Source organism: Thermobia domestica, chromosome 11, assembly GCF_964235325.1.
Source record: "Thermobia domestica chromosome 11, izTheDome1.hap1.1, whole genome shotgun sequence".
NCBI classification, from domain to species: Eukaryota; Metazoa; Arthropoda; class Insecta; order Zygentoma; family Lepismatidae; genus Thermobia; species Thermobia domestica.
The window spans coordinates 73,232,650-73,251,773 of NC_137464.1; the positions used below are offsets into that span (position 1 = coordinate 73,232,650).

Genomic DNA, 19,124 nt, shown 5'->3' on the forward strand with positions numbered 1-19,124 from the left:
ATGGCTGGAAATCGAAAGCAGATAAATGAGTCGTAATAACGGTATCTCACGTAAAATAATATTGTCTAGGGAGATCTTGTTCCACTTTTCGATTATCTTTTATCTATTTGAAGATATCACATAATTACTGTAAAATTAGCGGCATTTTAATTTCGCAGTGATGAGACCTCTTAAAGTACAAGCGTAATGTCGTTACGTTGCTTATTCTGGAGAAACAATAAGTGGCGCACGTGACTACGCGTAACATGGCCACGTTTACAAATTTCTAACTAAATTTGCGTTAACCAATCGGAAAAATTGAATAGCTAAGACATTTAATCTGTTAACATGCAAATTAGAATTAGTGTTTTCTTAAACAAAATTAAATTATTTCATGAAAGCAAAACCTATTTTTAAAATTGTAGTTTCTGACACGAATGAATTCTTCAAGTGTTCTTGTCTTTGGTAAACCAGGAAGTGCTGATCGATCATTCACGAAACAAATAGTTGGAATTATCAGAAAGTACTAGGCAAAGGCAAGCAAGAAAAAAGAAAAACACTTACCTTTATTATCGTCAATCAGTTCTGAACGAAGATAAGAAACAAAAGCTAATTTCGTTAGTGTTTCTAAAATCGACGTCTTGTCATTTTGAAGATTGACTAGTGAACACTCGATAAAAGCTGATTCAACAGATGGCGTTTTACGACACTGTTGCTTCTTTCTTTTCCTGTTATTTCGATTTCACTGTGTTGTAATTCCCTAGAGAGGCTGAATAGTATGTCTATCATCAGAAAACAAGTTAGAGCTTTACAAGGAGAAAGCACGTCAGGCAGTTTTTGCAAGTTTTTTCCTTCCTTTCTTTTTCTTACATAGACTCGTCACTATGACAACCGTTGCGTGATATTTTTACCTGTACAAGTTAACAGCCAGTGGAAACGTCGATAGCACAACCATGTGACTGCACAGACACAGGTCTTGACCGAATACAATACTTGTAACATTGCAAAGCCTTCATTTCCGGTTTAAGAGCTCTTAAATAACTTAATTGGAGCTTAACTTTTGTTTACAATATTCAGTAACTTCATTGAATATTTCATTCTGTGTTTGCCTGGTAAATAAACCGATTGTGTTTGCCTGGTAAATAAACCGATTCTACACTCCGAAAAGGAAGTACCTTGTAATTTCATACTATCAGGACCGCTTAAACATTTTGTTCTTCATGTAACACTCAATAACAGCTTAGTATAGTCTAATATTGATGGCTATTGATGTGTTATTATTGAGCGTAGGGACTAGCAACAACAGGGCAATTTTGTATGCAATGTGACAGCAAGTTCATACTTGGCTATTACGTAAGTCATGAAAGAAAGTATTCTTCAGTTGACAAAATTCTTTTTTTAATAACTCAACAATAAATTAACATATTACAGTACCGATTTTGGCAAGTTATCAAATTATAACTATACTATGAATAACAACAAAAAGATTTAAATTAATTCATTTGTTCCCGAGTTACAGGCAAAAGAAAATTTGTCAACTGTCAAATACTTTCTTTTCAGTGTGTACGTAACCGATAAACGATCCCTGATTATAATAATTATTATTATTTTAATATTTAAGGCAAGGATATATTTTTACCAGCATTATTTAAATAGTAGATGAGTGCCCTTCCCACTCTCCGAACCACAGACAGAATTAGTTGAAAATATTTGAAATATAGTCTATACAAATCTCAAGCTCAAGAAATTCGTTGAGATGAGGTCAAATTTCAAGATGTCCGGACCTACCTCTTTTTCAAAAGCCACTACAAGGTTATTTTTCCCAAAGCCACTACAACTTAGCGATATTGTTTTTCTGTACTCGACTTTAAAGACAATAATAAGGTAAAATCATTATACCTTTTCCCTGACTGATACTTTCCAGTCAGGACTAAATGACTTCTCAATCGAACCATAACATAAATCCGTTTTTGGCACTCAAAAATAGTATATTCTAGTGGCGACGTAGAAATGATATATTCCACTGTTTTCCTTTTGACGGGGCCCCGTCGGTAGCTGACGCAAATGACCAAATGCTCTTAATCAATGGAGCGTTTCGATAGTAATTGATGATGCAATTATTGTATTTCTCTCAGGACTTCCTCGTGCGCTTGGCTGTACTTGCTGAAAGGGAGACTCCATAATCTCATAGGCTGAAAGGGAGACTCCACAATCTCACAGACTGAAAGTGAGACTCCACAATCTCACAGGCTGAAAGGAAGATTCTACAATCTCACAGGCTGAAAGGAAGACTCTACAATCTCACAGACTGAAAGGAAGACTCCACAATCTCACAGGCTGAAAGGAAGACTCCACAATCTCACAGGCTGAAAGGAAGACTCTCTACAATCTCACAGTCAGTAACCAGTCATAGATGACTACAACGAGAGAGCGAGAAATTGTCCTTTTTGTATAGTGAGGCATACATGGCGGTCCCGTACAATGCCGATTTGCTTTCCATCTTCATTCCACGCGTCCATTCATTGGTTTGCTGAATGAATCTTGGATGTCAATCTTGCTTATACTGTGCACATACAGAAGATAGACATATATTTAATGAAAAGATATATACACAGAGCGTTTCAAAACAACACCGAAGTTTGGAAGGCATTCCTGATACCAAAATAAGACAAAAGTATAGACCTTTCTTTCGGAGTTATAGGCTGCCGAAAACATAAAAAAAACGAAGTTTGAAGATCCATAGCTCCAAAACTATGGGATCTACCGTAGTCTGGTCAAGACTTCACTCAAGAACTCATATGTAAAATAACCAAAAATACATGTTCGAGAATCCTAAGGTACTCACGTAACAATTTTTATAGAGTGGGTTTGGCTACGGGCATATAACTTGGAGTACTCACTAACTACCTCTATAAAAGTTGTTGCAGAAGTACCGCAGGATTCTGGAGCTTGGATATTTGGATACGGTACGTACTAGTTTATAAGTGAAGTCTTGACCCGAGTACGATAGGTCCCATAGTTTTGGAATTATGGACCTTTAAAGTTCATTTGTTCATGTTTTTGGCAGCCTATAACTACGAAAGAAAGCGTTTGTGCACCCAGGTTGGTCTATATGTTCTTCTTATTTTGGTATCAGGAATCAGCTCCCAAACGTTTTCGGTGTTGTTTTGAAACACTTTGCATAGAGTCATTTAAATTTAACATTTACTATCTAACTTCGTTACTTGCCGTTAACAGCACATGCACGTGCACTACCGTCATTCGAATGATATTTTTTAGCTTTATTTGCATCAAACTGAGCAGGAAGGAAATACAGAATGAGCACACATAGCAAGCCTTTCAACAAGTTAATTCACTTGCGCAATATTCAGGATTTTTTGACAGCCATGCTTTTCCTTCAATTTGTCTCATTCTGTTTTACTGTAGTCCTTTTTGATATCTCACGTGTTTCGATTGCTACACGGGCATTTAGTATTTTTTCCCCATCTTTCCTTCATACCTCTTTGTAAATTTCCATTCGATACAGTCAAGTCATATGCTTTATTTTCATACACGTTTCCCAACCCATCTGACTCATGTTTCGAGTTAGATACGAATTATACTTCTGGACATTACTGGCACCTATAGGATAAGGTGGAGAACAGGATAGAAGGATGCAATGAGGAAGGAAAGAAAAGGCCTGAATCTTTACGTTAGGCACCATCCCGGTATTTGCCTGATATGAGGAAACCCCAGGAAAAACTTAACTGATGGACCGCTCGCATAAAAGGCAAGAGCATTAACAACTACGTAAGGTGAGGCGCCATCCAAGTTAGACTACGAAGCGGTTTTAATTTCACTACAACTAAACAAGTGAACAAGTTGCAAATCTTGAGTTAGGGGAAAGAAGTAATTTCTCAAACCGAAGCTAAGTTATGTTAATAATTTATAGCTGATATGTTATACACGATATGTTGAAAAAATACTACCGTCCACATAAGATTTTTCTACTAGTGTACTTTCTTTTTCTAGTCGGCTGGATCAGTTATTGATGCATTGGAAGAACTATGTGACATCCTGACAGAAACACTTCAAAGATATAGGCTTTATTTCAAATATCTATTCATTTAACTTCTATGTCTTGCTTCATTTCTGGTCTGAAGTTCTCTAATATATTGATTGGATCCAAAAATGTCTGTAATCTGAAGATATGATTTCCCATCACGTTCTCATTCAGTTAGAAAGCATAGTGAGTACAATTGATACTTGCATACTCAACCTGCTGGAGTACACCATACATGCAGCAGAAAAAAAAAAAGTGCAGAGAACGGAACATGACACTGTGTGAGTAGGCTGTAGAAGAAGAAGGTGCATGCCTAGAGAAGAGGGAAGTAATGAATCTTTAACTGCACAAGTCAATATGAAGTGCTCTAGCAATGAAGTTCCAGATGGTATGAAACAACAAATGTATAACGTTTTTACCAGATGCGAGATCTAAATGATAGATTTGGGTTCCTCTGTTCCGCTGCTGATTTCGTTCAACAGCAATTAGATGAATGTGAAGAAAGGCTGAAAACATTTGTTCTGATTTGGCGTTATTGTATTCCAATAACGTGGACGGTGTTAAATTATATCAGAAAGATATCATATGTTTACTAAAATACACACAGGAAGCTGAAGAAGAGCTGAACTTTTTCCCATCCTGAAATCGCATCTTAAATGAGGTTCGAAGCCTATAAAAGTATGGCAACTGCACTTCAAATTTTGATTACATTGCCTATATCTGTCGTATCATGTGAATGGTTCTTCAGTAAAATGAAGGTGATAAAACCGTACTAGTGTTCACTATAAGAATACTTGAGAACGTGTTTCCATCGACTTTGAATTTTAGGATATAATTGAAACTTTCCCAGCTACCAAAGAATGAAAGGTTTCATTCTGAATATTAACGCAAAAAACAGACTAGCGAAAGAGTGATAAGGTACAAGCAAAAAAAAAAAAAAAAAAAAAAAAAGAAAGGTTACTAGTAACCAGAAAAAGGTGGACAGTAACCAAGTTAGTTTGTCAATATATGGACAACAAAGTCGTGTGTCCCAGCAACTAAGCAAAAAAGGTTAAGAGAGAAGGTGATCGCAACCATGCGTTAAAGGTTAATATTACTAGGTTAGAATGTAATAACTCACAGGGGTACGCCAACCGATCACGAAGTTACCACTACCAATCATAACCTGTAACCTAGTTAGCATGTTAGAAGAACCGACTGCTCGGTTAACGAAACAGGATATATCAAATTTCTGACCTCATATTTTGATTAATAACTAGTTACAATAATTTGTATTTCTTCAATCACATCTATGATGATGTTATAACATAAAAAATTCAATATTAAAATAGAAAACAACTACCTAAGCTTGTGATTAAGTTGTAGTTGCGTGATACCCTTGTAAGTAACCCGTATCCGAAGTATTTAAAAACTAACAGTTAAAATTCGTTTGGTCGTTACTCTTTCCTGTAATTAAAGGTGTAGAAGTTTTTTGGCATTTGTACCGTAAAGCAACGTACAACCTATTATGTTTCCTGTAATCATCACGAAATTATTGTTACAAATGTATGAATTATTTGACGGCAGTTGCATGGTTAGTAGTGCTACCATCTAGTGTGATTATTTGTACTAGAATGATGTTTCTCGAAATTGTTTTCAGAAAATGCATAATCCTTCGTCAATAAACTTTCCTTCACATTTCTCTATTAATTCATGTAGAATACATATTTTAATAACTGTTTTCCTATTCCTGCGGATGTATTCAGAATTGTGAAAACTTTTCGTTCTTAAAATTGCAAATGGCGACGTTGCTGTTTGGGCTTCTAGTAATGCAGTGTTACCAGTAAACAAGTTCTGGAGGGTTAAATTTACCTTGTGTGAAAATCGATTGATAACAACAGAGTGTTTTAAATTAAATTAACCTTCTTGAATTGGTTACCTTCTTCTAACCTACTTTATAGGTTAATAAAAACCAAACACTGGATTGTTTCTACGCATTTTTTAGTAACCTTTTTCGATTTCAGTAACGGTGACCTCGTAAAATTAACCTTTTTTGTCTCAGAAGGGTTGTTGCGAATTATTAACTTGTTGTAGCAGCCAAATTGTCCATTAACCTCCACTAGGTTACCGCTTATTTTTCTCTGGGTAGTCGGAAGTATAATCTCACGTAACAATATATACTGAATAGTCATTTGTGCAGATCATACTGTGCACACAAGTCAAAAAAACACAATAAATATATAAAAATAGAATAAAAGGTGCCTGTGAAAATCTGACTACTAACCTCCAATGTGGTGATGAGTAGTAATGGAAAATAAGAATTCCGGGAAATAGAAGCAATGTACGCTCAAATTGCTTTCGAAGCCGCACTGGCCCCAAGCCCCAGTTGGGCCTTATGCTTCGTCTGATTCACGTCTATTTCATGAATATTGTTAAACAATAAAAAATAAATTCGAAAATAAATTTTATTAAGTCACTAGCATATATTACCCGCTTCGCTGGGTTGAAATGAAAATTTAAATGCACAACACCGTATCTTATATGTTTAGTACCCGTGAAATATGCTGTTTTCGTTTTTAATGGCATCGATTTAAACAGCATCGAAAAGATCATTGATCATGGCGACCCCGAAAACCATGGATTCGACACTAATATTGGTCATTTTCGATCATATATATATCACCCTCCCCCATGTGCTGCACACGGCATCAGAATTGTCACTGTTAATCGCAGCTACTCCTAAAACTATGAATTCGACACTAACATTAGTCATTTTCAATCACTTTTAAACGTTTATCCTCCTCCCCTACGTTGTATACTCCCCTTCCCAACTATTATGGCTGAACTTGGATTGAAACAGCATCAGAAGTGTTACTGTTTCTCTCATTGACCCCGAAAACTACGAACTCAACACTAATATCATTCATTTTTCATCCTTTTTAAATTTCTCTCCCTCTCCCCCTCCCCTACGTTGCATCGTCAAAGTGAATAGCCTAAAGTAATTCCTGCCCCTAAACTCATGTATGTTGAAAATTTGATTGAGATCGGTCGGGTGGTTCAACAGTGATGAAGTCACAAAGGCAGTCATTTTAATTTTGATTTTTTTTACATATATCCCCCTCCCCTAGATTGGCTCGTCAAAGTGAAACGATAAAAAACATCCAAGGCCCGACCCTCATATATGTTGAAAATGTGATCGAAATTGGTTGGGTGGTTCAAAAGTTATTAGGTTTTATTTTTTTTATTTATACGTCCCCCTCCCCTCCCCCTAGGATCTACCGTTAAAGTGAAATTACAAAAATGTTTCCAGATCCGAACCTCATGTATCTTGAAAATTTGGTTGAGATCGGTCAGATAGTTCAAGAGTTATTAACTTACAAGAATAGTCACTTTCAGTCTTATATAAATTGATTTTTATATATCTTCCTCTCCTTCTCCTCCCCTACGTTGCTCCGTCAAATTTAAATAATAAAATTGATTCCAGGACTGAACCTCATCTATGTTGAAAATTTAATCAAGATCGGTCGAGTGGTTCAGGAATTATTAAGTTTTATTTATTTTTATACCCCCTCCCCCGCCCCTCAGTTCAAGCATCGAAGTGAATATCCTAAAACCAGCCCAGCCTCGAACCCCATCCATGTTACAAATTCGATCGAGATCGGTCAGGCGGTTCAGGAGAATTAGAGTCACAAACATAGTGATTTTAAATTGTTTATATACTGGTATATTTTTTGCCCAGAAACGAACCTTGCTTCAGTATACTTTCGGTTAATGGTTATCTGCCAATTTAGGTAACCTACAACCAACCTGAGACACTAATGAAGGTTTCGTTGGCATTAATTCAATAATGTTTAAGTTCAATAAACTCGAACATTCATCCATAATACATGCACTAATTATCTTTTAGTTTTACATAGGATATTTATGAATAATCAAGTACAGTAGGTAATAAAAATAAATAGAACGTTAAATCTCTGCATTAGTAGGACTATACTTCAGTGTTCAGCCTTGATTCTGGCTATCTAGAAAATATTGGATTAATGCGATTGAAATGTGTCTTTACATCTATGGGAAATCCTATCTGAAATACAGCCGATGGATGGACAGAGATCACATCACAAAATCCGTACATGTTCAGCAAACAGGTTGGAGTGTCCACTCAGCCAGGAGGCAGTGTGTTGTTGAACACGGTCATATGAAAATATACCGTGAAGAACACACAACTGCGAATAAGATTTTTCCGTGATGAGTTGAAACTGAGATATTCCGTACATCTAGCCAATGAAATATATCAGCATGCATTTAGGTCAGATATGATGAATGACTTCACAACACACTGTTGATTTATGATTTCGTGTCGGTGACACAAAATTAAAAAACGGTGTCACCGATCAATAGTGTGTTCGGAAAGTATTCATGTAGTTGAATACAAGTTAGGTACACACCATACCACTGTGTTCGGCGACTCGGTGCAATGGGTAAGGTGAAAAAGTTGGATTCATGAGTGCCATGTGAGTTGATACAGGCCAATAAGAATCGCTGTGTGAAGTTCTCTCAGGGTATGAATTAAAAGATTTCCTGCATTTGTCAATTCTGTTGATAAATAGATCGGGTACGATAATTCAAAATGGGCAGGACGATGGTTGGAATTGGATCATAATCAATGTCCAGGACAGTTTTCAAAACCACCCTTCCACCCGCAAAAGATGTTTGTTGCTGGTATGGCAGGTATTGTCAGGAGCAGACATATTCATCCTCGCGAGGGTGACCCTCTTGAGGTCATCCTTACCCTCAAATTCCCTCGCCCACAATGACGCGAGGGCGACGGACAACTCATTTTGTGAGGACGAGGATGAGCTTTGACAGCGAGAGCGAGAGTGCGCGAAGGTGAGGATCAATTCCTAAGACGAGGTCAAGGTCGAGTGAGAGCAACGGACAACTCCTTTCGCGAAGGCGAGGACAAGTTTTCAGCACGAGGGCGATGGACAACTCCCTTCGCGCGATGGCGAGGGCGAAGGAGGGGAGGGCCATATGTCACTGCGAGGGCAAGTGTGCGCGAGGACGATGGACAACTCCCTTCGCGAGTGCGAGGGTGAGTGAAGTCGGAGTAAAATGAACATTTTTGGTCAGGAGTGATTCATCATATATCTCTGTCGATACGAAACTATCACAGTAGATCCTTACAGTACTGAACTCCATGAAATGCACCGCAAACATGTTAACTAACATATGCTGTCCTAACGTTGTGCGGCAATAATTGCCCATATGTCGCTTAAAGGAAGTTACAGATTCTCCATGATGTGGATAATCAATCTTCGGCACGAGAGACCCGGATTTAATTCCTGGCGAAGGTTCATGTAATTCGAATCCCACGTTAAGTTTCAGCTCCATGTTTCACACAGCCTCGGTGCTGAAGACCTTCTCAACCAGACACGTATGCAAGAATTTGTTTTGGGAGTGTCCAAAGCCTTTGGGGGTCCAAATTCATTATCAGGATGAAAATATATTAACATTTGTGAAATCACCCCTAAAATTGGACTAAATTTACAGAAAAGTCGGGATTTCAGGGGAGGTTCGGACACCCAGGACCCACCTACTGTATATACTCTTATCAACCAATCATATATTCCAATTCCGCTAATCCAGAAGCTCTCATATGCTTATGAATGCAAATTGATGATGGATAACTTTGTATGAAAAGGTGAGAGAAATTGGAAAAATTGTGACCAAAAGTGAAACTGTTAACGACTACAAACCCACATGGACTGCAATATCTAATGATGAATTTGGTAATATGATCTCTATGTGCCCCCAACAGTGAATAAGAAACCAAAACTGTAACCAAACCACAGTTCCCTCGTGCTCATATGGTTAGCGCTTGCACATTCGGCACGGAAGACTCGGGTTCGAATGCAGGTGAGAGCTTTTGTGGTTTCGTGTCACGGTAAACTGCAGATCCACATCTAATACAGCCTAGCCACTGATAGGGGCACTAAAATCCAAATCAACCAAACAACCAATCAAATCAAAGGTGAGTATTCTACCACTGTGCCATCATGCCGCAGATAGATGTCTGTGGTTCTTTCCCTCAGGAGCAGTTGAGCCTTTTTTACTGGTCCTCGATTCGATTCCCAGTGAGAAATAATAAAAATTTGAACTCATTACAGTAGTTTGGATTCTAATTTAAATTGAACATCTCATAAAGATTTGGTGTTGAAAAAGGACGCCAAACATCAATAAACAAACTTCTCTTAGGTTTTGGAAGGGTTTGGCCAGAAAATTGGGCTGATTGATTCATGGAGTATTAACCTCCCTTTGTAGCGCCTAGGGTTTTGATATGTGACCTATTATTTAAAATGAGACTACTAGTGTTTGTGTCGCAGACAAGTAGAATTGCCTCCACCGGGAATCAAACCCGGGAGCACGAACGTAGAAAGTATCACTCATGTCTCTTATCTTTACCGAGTCATATAGTAACAACTTCAAACAAGATAGATCCAAAATGTGTGTCCACGCGTAGGTAATCGCTAACTATCTCGCCTTCGGTGCGAGTGACCCCAGGTTCGATTCCTGGTTGTGACACGACCGAAAAAGTGTAAAAACTTTTCAGGTCAGTCAGCCATCCTGAGTAAAATTTTAGTGAGTTTTCCTCATTGAAACGAGGCAAATGCCGTAGTACCTAACAAAATGATCCCAGGCCGCTTCCACATTCCTTTCTTCTCCGATTTCCAGGTGATCGTTGTGTGACATAATCCTTCATACATGACTATCTAACTTGACCATAGATACCGAAAGCCCAGAAATCTAATTCCCAATTCGTAATCCTAGATCCAAAATGCCATACAACCATTTTCACAAAGCGTTTAGCTGTTAAAAATGCAGTTCAGCTATTATAATTTTCGCCAATTCTGGGTTGAAAGTTGTCAATTTCTAACCATTTGTGTTTAGTAGTTGTTAAATACCGCTTCCAAATAAAAACTTCTCTAAAATTATTATACAGGGTTTTCATAAAGTCTGGACGGATTTAATTCGCTTATAATTTACATTAAAATGCTCATATTGAAATCAAATAAAGTGCAAACGGTAGCGGAAGGATTAAATTTTTACCTGTAATCTGCACCAGCTCAGTTTATTCACCGCCAAACCTCCAACTGGGCGCCATTTACGTCCACACATTCGCGTACGCGGCGCTGGAATCCACTCACAGCGTTCCGCCGTGTTTGATCCGAAATGCCAGCCACAGACGCCCTGATTTTGTCCAGGACGCTTCCTGTCTCCAAGAACTTAGCATGCCACTTTCGGATTGCACTTTCAGTCGGTGCCGGCTTTGTGAACTCTTTGGTGAACTTTCGACACACCAGAATTGGTGATTTTAGCTCTGCGTACCACAGAACACATTGCGCTTTCTCTTTCACCGACGCCATCTTTGATACGGTAAAAAAAATAGTCTTCTCAGAGGAGTTTTTCATTTATTTATTTCTTTAAAAGACACACACACCAATACAGCTTACAACTTACTTTTAACAGTCAACATTGAAACAACAATGAAAACAACAATGGATGGAATTTGGTAAGAAACTGACCCTTGCCCTTCCTCTCCCTCTCTCAACGTGTTCAGAGTTGCCGCTTATCTAACAGTGTTGCCAACTAAAAATTTAATCCTTCCGCTACCGTTTGCACTTTATTTGATTTCATTATGAGCATTTTTATGAAAATTATAAGCAAATTAAATCCGTCCAGACTTTATGAAAACCCTGTATTAATAAAAAGACGATAAATAAAGTTTCTTTGCTATTTTGATAGTCCTCTCTCCTCGTTGTAGAGCTTACACTGCCACTACAAATCTATTTTAAGTATCGTATTTATCACTCTTGCTTACTATAATACGGTCTCACAACAAATCGGGATTCTGGAAATTCTATCTTCCTACAGTTAATTTTAATGAAAATGTTTTGTGTACATTCGGTGCAGACAGCATACTTTTAGTGTTGTGCTAGAACAATAGTGCCAGTTGTACATTGTAGCCAATATTAGAAAAGAATTTAGGTGGGGACATATGCAGGGGGTGGGTCCTAGAAGTCCGGACTCCCACCCCACGAAATCCCGACTTTTTTGTAAATTTATTCTAATTTTAGGGGTGATTTTTACAAATTTTAATATACGGTAATTTATCTTCATATTGAATTTGTACCCCCCAAAAACTTTGAACTATCTCGAAATAAATTTCTGCATCGTGCCTAGTTGAGAAGGTCTTCAGCAGGGAATATACAGAATCTCGTCAATGATGAAAGCAAATCGTGCTTATATTTTAATTTTTAAATGTGAATCACGGATGACAAGACTTGCTTTGAGAATACCAGGTACAACATTAGAGTAGTTGTAGACTCAAACTATGACAAATTTTGCTTGCTTTATTCTTAAATTTTGTTAGATGTAAATTTAGTTACAACTTTTAGAAAAGTAGATTTTTGGTTAGACTCTGTGCGCTGCTAAGCTACTTTCTGAGACAATCTGTTGGGAACACTGCACACAACTTTCCTTTAAAAATACAGTGTATTATAATAAAACTATACTTACCCATAACAATTGCTAAAATTCATTGCTTTCCTGAACATTGTTGGAATCACACAAGATAAATTTATTTATGCACGACCACCAACACAAACAAGTTAACATGACAAGCTTGACATCAATGTAGACTTGTGATAAGTTAACTCACTTATTGCCAAATGACACAAAAGACTCCTATCTCACTGTATCAATAAACTAATAAAACTAAAAGTTTAAAATTGCACCTCTGTTTTCTACACAATCATAATCCAAAGGTCACATTTACTTCCCACTCTGTAGTCATTCGCAATTCTATTTGTTTGCTTCCCTGGTGGATGAGAAAGTTGGTGTTTCCGCTACTTTATAAGGAAATGTTTCTCAAAACATCAATTAATTGTTATATCTATTCCATTTTAACTATCAGTACTTGGCCTTCAAGTACTTAATCAACGCAACAATGAAAGTTGATAAAGGAAGCATTGCATTCTGATTTGTTGAGAAATAACCACGGTTTATTCCAAATTACGCCCCGTTCCCTCTCTGTAAATTAACAAACTCAGCGAGGCGTATATTGTTATGCTTCAACTATCTTTTTGACATTCATTAAAGAAATGAGATGGTCTGATGATCATATTATGATAGTGTTAAAAAGAAATGGGTTACTAGGGCAGAAAGAAAACAAGAAATTGTTTAAATATATATACATTTGAAAAGTTTTGATTACATTCTAGTGTGTAAAGTATTGTATAATAATAGTTATTCAATCTTGTTACAGCTAGTTCACGTCACTTTTAGTGAAAGCGAAATTAACAATAACAGCATAATATCCATTTTGCTATCGTGTCTAAATGGCTGTAATCTAATGCTGAAGATCCGGACAGGCCCGTAGCAAGCCCCAAAATGTAGAGGGGGCCCGGTAGAAGTTAGGGGGGGGTTCGAGCCAACCATATTATAATTCATCAAATAGTAACATCAGCAATTCATCATATCTGCTTTTGAATGTTTAAGTATTTTGCTTTTACTTAATTCAATTATCCCCTCTACACATACACATTAAGTTAACATTCTGTAATCTACATGAAAAAAAAAATGAATTTTATTAAATGGGTATTACTAACTACACGAATTAGATTTAGAATATAAATGTTTTAATAGTCCCACATGTAATACTAACATTACGATCAAGAACGAGAGATGATCTACTGTGAAATAAGGAAATTCAACTTTACTTAGGTTCTTGTTTAGGGTTAACTTGCGAAGTTGCCCTTCCGTTTTTATCAAAATTTTGAAAATTTACCTAGAAGAAATCGACAATTTGATTGTTTGTGTGCTTCATAACATGTAAGTGAAGCGTAATTTATGTGTAATATCTTTTGATAAGCGGTTATAAAGACGGGACTAATTCACAAGTAGAGGAAACTACTTGTCTCTAGGTTCAGGACTGTTGGATTGTGGATAATTTTCGAGTGAACATGCCTGCAAATGTACAGGGTCTTTGCGCTGGATGTGAATTGACAGTACTAACATTTGTAAAACATGATGTTGATAATGAGGTTAACCTTTTGAATATTCATGGGTTAATGAATGAAAGAACAAAGACCACCAACAATCGTTCACGATTTTCTACTTGAGATAGGAGAGCTCTACAAACCTAAGTACTAAGGTAAGTGGGAAGTAAACATAACCTAACCTAAGTAACCTAGTAGTGCGTTATTCCACCTTACTTCGGCTTCTCACTTCGCTCGTTCTTCCCTCTCAACTCCGCACTCTCCATTAACTACCCACAACCGTGCTCCACGCGGCACGCCAGTCTCCCCTTTAGGTTAATAATAGATTTCCATATGTAATTGCGGTTCCTTCCCCGTACTTACACTCTCGAGGTAACGTAATAGAACATAAAATGAATAAAGTTTAAGTAGAAATTGATGATTATAGATTTTATTATGTTTTTTGTTGAAAATTAGGTGGACGGCTAACTTTGAAGTAATTCCCTTGTTTACAATTACATTTGTATTTTTTTAATATTTATTTAAAATTTGTTTAAAATCTTAAATTGAACTCGTTTTATATAAATGAACCACCTGCACACTATACCAAGAAGACACATACCAAAACAGCTAAAAACAATACAATAATGTTATTCAAAGCTACACTGAGAAAAAAAATGTATGCGGCATACGTAATATCGTATGTTACATTTGTAAATCCGGTCGTTTTTGGACTTAACGTAGAGCAAGCGTATAACAAAAAACATATGTTTTATAATACTTTCTGTATAAGTGTTCCATCTATACATACTTTCCGTATGAAACAATATAGGCGGTCAGGATCTCACATACAAATGGACGTATATAGCATATAGCTGACGAAGGTAACATACATAAATGTCTGTAATATAAGGAAGACTGTTAGACATCAGACATCCTGCAACGGCATGATGTAACACCTAAGGGCAGTGTTTATGTAGCATACGGATAACGTATGCTCCGTTCTGATTTTTGTAGTAGCCAAGAGGATTCCGTATATTTGTACAATATATCACTGTCCGGAGAACGGATTTTTCTCAATGTAAGTAAAACGCTACACCCATCTAGTATCGAGTAAAAGCATCACTGCTTCTTTCATGTTGAATTACAACATTGTTACGCGTACGCGACTAAGAAATAGTTCCAATTTAGAACGTTTTTATATGAAAACTAGCTACTTCCACGGGATCCCCCACCCCAAGAACAATACAAAACATTTTGCTACTTAATTTCTCCTCTAAATCTTGCAAATTTTTACTAGTCCTGGCTCCACAACCCGGAATTTAATCCTTAAACTTAAACGTTAAATATGTTCACTTGCTCAGTTACTCATCTAATTAAGGTAATTTAGCTTAACTTTATTCTTCTACGACAAGAAACATATGAAAGTCTTTGCAACCATTACTTTTTCGGTAAATGTTCCACCACAGTTCTTGTTTTACATATCACACCACAATAATTTGGACCCTACTAGAATCAATCGCCTTTAACGGAACTCGGAGCTCTTAACTCAATTCACAACTAATTGTTCCACAGTTAATCTAAGGTTTGCTGTTGACGAGGATTTTGCAATGTATGTATGTACTACAACTACACAATAGAATAACAATAACCTACTGCCATTACTGCAATCGACAAAAGATGAATGCTTTGTTCCTGCTCCTGTTTTTATGATTTGGCTTGCAGCAAGCACTTCACACTTCGTCTCCTACCTCCCAAATCGCTATTACAACTGTGGCATGAAGTATTATGAACATGTTCCTTCTTTTCGTAAAAACTTGCTTCAATATGTATTGTGTAATTTCATATCGAGATTCGACAAGACTGATAAACTTTACTTTTTAACTCCTTTAAAATATGTTTAGAAGTGTTCGTCAAATAGTTAAAATGGAAAAATTCTTGGAATAATCTCTTTTATATTGCATTTTATTCTTAGTGTTTACACATAGAATTAATCGAGATTTTTTGCAAGTCTTCATTGAAAATTTTAGAGGGGGTCAAGAAAAATTTAGGGGGGCCGGCCCCCTTGCTCCCCATGGATACGGGCCTGGATCCGGATTCGATTTCCGGTGGAAGATAATATCTCCAATGTTATGTGTATAAAATTTAGGCTGCCCGGTGTCAAAACATTAATCTTCAAAGAAACGGGAAGGTATGTCGAATTCAGTTTATGTGGGGGTCAATATGACAAAATCCGAAGAAGAAAAAAGGATTCAAATTAAAAAGATTTATACGGGTTGCCGTTGATGTATAAAATTTTAGTGGGGCTTGGGTTCGTTTGGCAGATCTGGTTTAAGTAGCTTACTAAATCGCCGCCGATATAACTGGTTTCTGCGGAGAGTAGTTGAAACATATAAACCTATCACTTACAAATTCCTTTCTACAGATCTATGCGGTATACGAATAAGTTATATGCACTTTTATTTCACTTGAAATTACTGAAATCTATATATAAGAGATTTGAGGAAAGCCTTCGGGTCACATCCTAAACGAAGGGAAAATCCCAACCTACACTTCCTCACGCGAGAAAGCGGGCAACGTCTGTGGCGGCTAACGTAGGAGGGGACTGACCGACTCCTGGGATAAGGAGTCAGTGCCAACGGCCTTCTCGGTGGGTAGATGAGCCGGTATAGGTCAGGGCACCTTCTTGTTCTTAGGAGGGGAAACTGTCCTAAAAGACGGATGAAAAACAAGGTGGTCAACGGCATGGAGATGTGGAAAGGAAATGGGAATACTACCACATTATCTTTTTCACAGAAGGGACGAAGGAGGAGAATAAATAAATATGATGGGTCTTCCTGAAGTAAAAAAATCCGGAGGTAAAATAGTAAACCGTTCGGATCTCCTGGTGGGGACTACTCCGGAAAGAATCACCAAAGGAGAAAATAATAACTTTCATTTCATCATTGGTACCTGGAACATACGAACTCTACAACGTGCGGGTAAACGTGAGAATTTAAAAATGGATATGGACAAATATAAAATAAACAGTGGGCTTGAGTGAAATGAGATTACCAGGAAAAAGTAAGACAGTATTCGGAAATTACAGAATATTCTGTTCGGGTGGCCTTAAGGCCGAGAATGGTGTCGCGATAGCAATGAAGAAAGAAGTAGCAAGAATTGTAACCAAAGTGGAATGCTGCAGTGACCGATTGATGTTTGTCAAACTAAGTGCAAAACCAGTGAATATTGTGGTAATACAAATGTATATGCCAACAACCGACCATGATGACAATGAAGTAAAAGTAATGTATGAAGAGATTAGTGACATTTTTCATCCGGAAGAAAGAGGTAAGGTCAACACCATAGTAGTGGGAGACTTCAACAGCGTAGTAGGAGAAGGAGCTGTGAATAAGACAGTGGGACCGTTTGGACTAGGTACAAGAAACGAACGGGATCAAATGCTTATCGATTTCTGCAAGCAATATGATTTTGTGGTGATGAACACATGGTTTAAGAAAAGATAAACCAAGTTGTACACGTGGAAAAGTCCTGGCGACAAGAAACGCTATCAAATAGATTACATTCTTGTGAAGCAACGTTTCAGGAATAGTGTACGAGACGTGAAGACACTGCCAGGAGGACATTGATTCGGACCACAATTTCCTAGTGGAGGAACGTTTGGAATCGAAGATCAACAAGGTCATGTGGTCACTGACCATCAAGGAATCTTTAGAATTTGAGAGGAATACATAAAAGATATGTAGGATCAGAAGAATTGCCCAAAGATATTGCGATCGAAGCAGAGGAAGAGATGAATGATGAAGAAAAATGAGCCAGTATATTGAAAAGTGAAGTAATACAAGCAGTCAAAGACATGCGAAGGAGAAAGGCCACTGGAGACAACGATATACCAGTAGATTTGCTCAAGGGATTAGGAGACAATGCAATGAAAGTACTGACTTCCCTAATAACAAGATATACTTGAGTGGAGAATGGCCAAAGGATTTTCTTGATGTTACAATTATTGCATTGCCTAAGAAAAGGGAAGCAAAGAAGTGCAGCGAGTACAGAACCATTAGCCTAATTTCCCACACTGGAAAGATTATTGCACGCATACTGAATAGGCGACTGGAAAGTAAGATAGAAGAGATGTTAGAAGATCAGTTTGAATTCCAGAAAGGAAAAGGCACCAGAGATGGTATTGGCTTGATGAGATTTATATCAGAACGAGTTCTTGATATGAAGGAGGAGCTATGTTTGTGCTTCATCGACTGGCAAAAAACTTTCGACCGGATAAACTGGACGAAACTTTTGAAAATACCTAAAGAAATCGGAGTCAACTGGAGAGAACGACGTCTCATTCGAAACTTGTATATACATAGGACAACGAGTCAAGTTGCGTTTAAATGAAGGAGAAAGCAGTAGTATGGAGATTGGAAGAGGAGTCAGACAAGGGTGAAGTATGTCGCCACAATTATTCAATATTTACAGTGAATATTTAATGAAGGAAGCATTAATGAGAATTTGAGATTTCAAGATTGGAGAGCAGATCATTAACAAGATCAGGTAAGCAGATGGTATAGTTATTATAGCTAGAACCGAAGAAGGACTACAGGAGACGATTGACAAAATAGTTAATACCAGAAAACTATATGGAATGGAAATCAACATCGAAAAGTAGAAAGTCATGAGAATATCACGAGGAAACTCTCCCTTACGGATCAAAGTAGAAGAAAGAAAACTTGAAGAGGTCGAGAATTTCAAGTATCTCGGAAGTATTTTGACAAAAGATGCCTACTGCACGAAAGAGATCCGGTCAAGAATTGCCATAGCGAAAGAAGAATTCAACAAAATATCACTCTTAACTAGCAAGCTCAATATTGGACTTCGGAAGAAGCTGGTAAAATGTTATATATGGAACATTGGACTGTATGGTTAAGAGACTTGAACATTACGGAAGTTAGAGAAGAAATATTTAGAAAGCTCCGAATGTGGTGTTGGAGGAAGATACGTATTATTCCATTAATGCGTCGGAGGATTATTCCATTAATGCGTACTAAATTATCAAATCATCCTCAAACAGTCACCATCTGTAAACCACCACC

General features: G+C 37.4%; 1 protein-coding gene across 3 annotated transcripts in view; it reads right to left on the reverse strand.

Annotated features, from left to right (window-relative positions):
* LOC145664174 (cyclin-dependent kinase-like 4) overlaps positions 1–19,124 on the reverse strand; it is a 345,081-nt gene that overhangs the window by 191,767 nt on the left and 134,190 nt on the right. The window contains exon 1 of one of the 3 annotated variants that reach the window (XM_081730597.1): positions 12,578–12,729. The exons of 1 other annotated variant lie outside the window; for it this stretch is intronic. In XM_081730597.1, the coding sequence (XP_081586723.1) occupies positions 12,578–12,615 (38 nt within the window). In that variant the 5' untranslated portion in view covers positions 12,616–12,729. Of the gene's footprint in view, positions 1–543; positions 679–12,577; positions 12,730–19,124 lie in introns of those variants that run through there. One more of the 3 variants, XM_081730599.1, reaches the window with a different exon arrangement.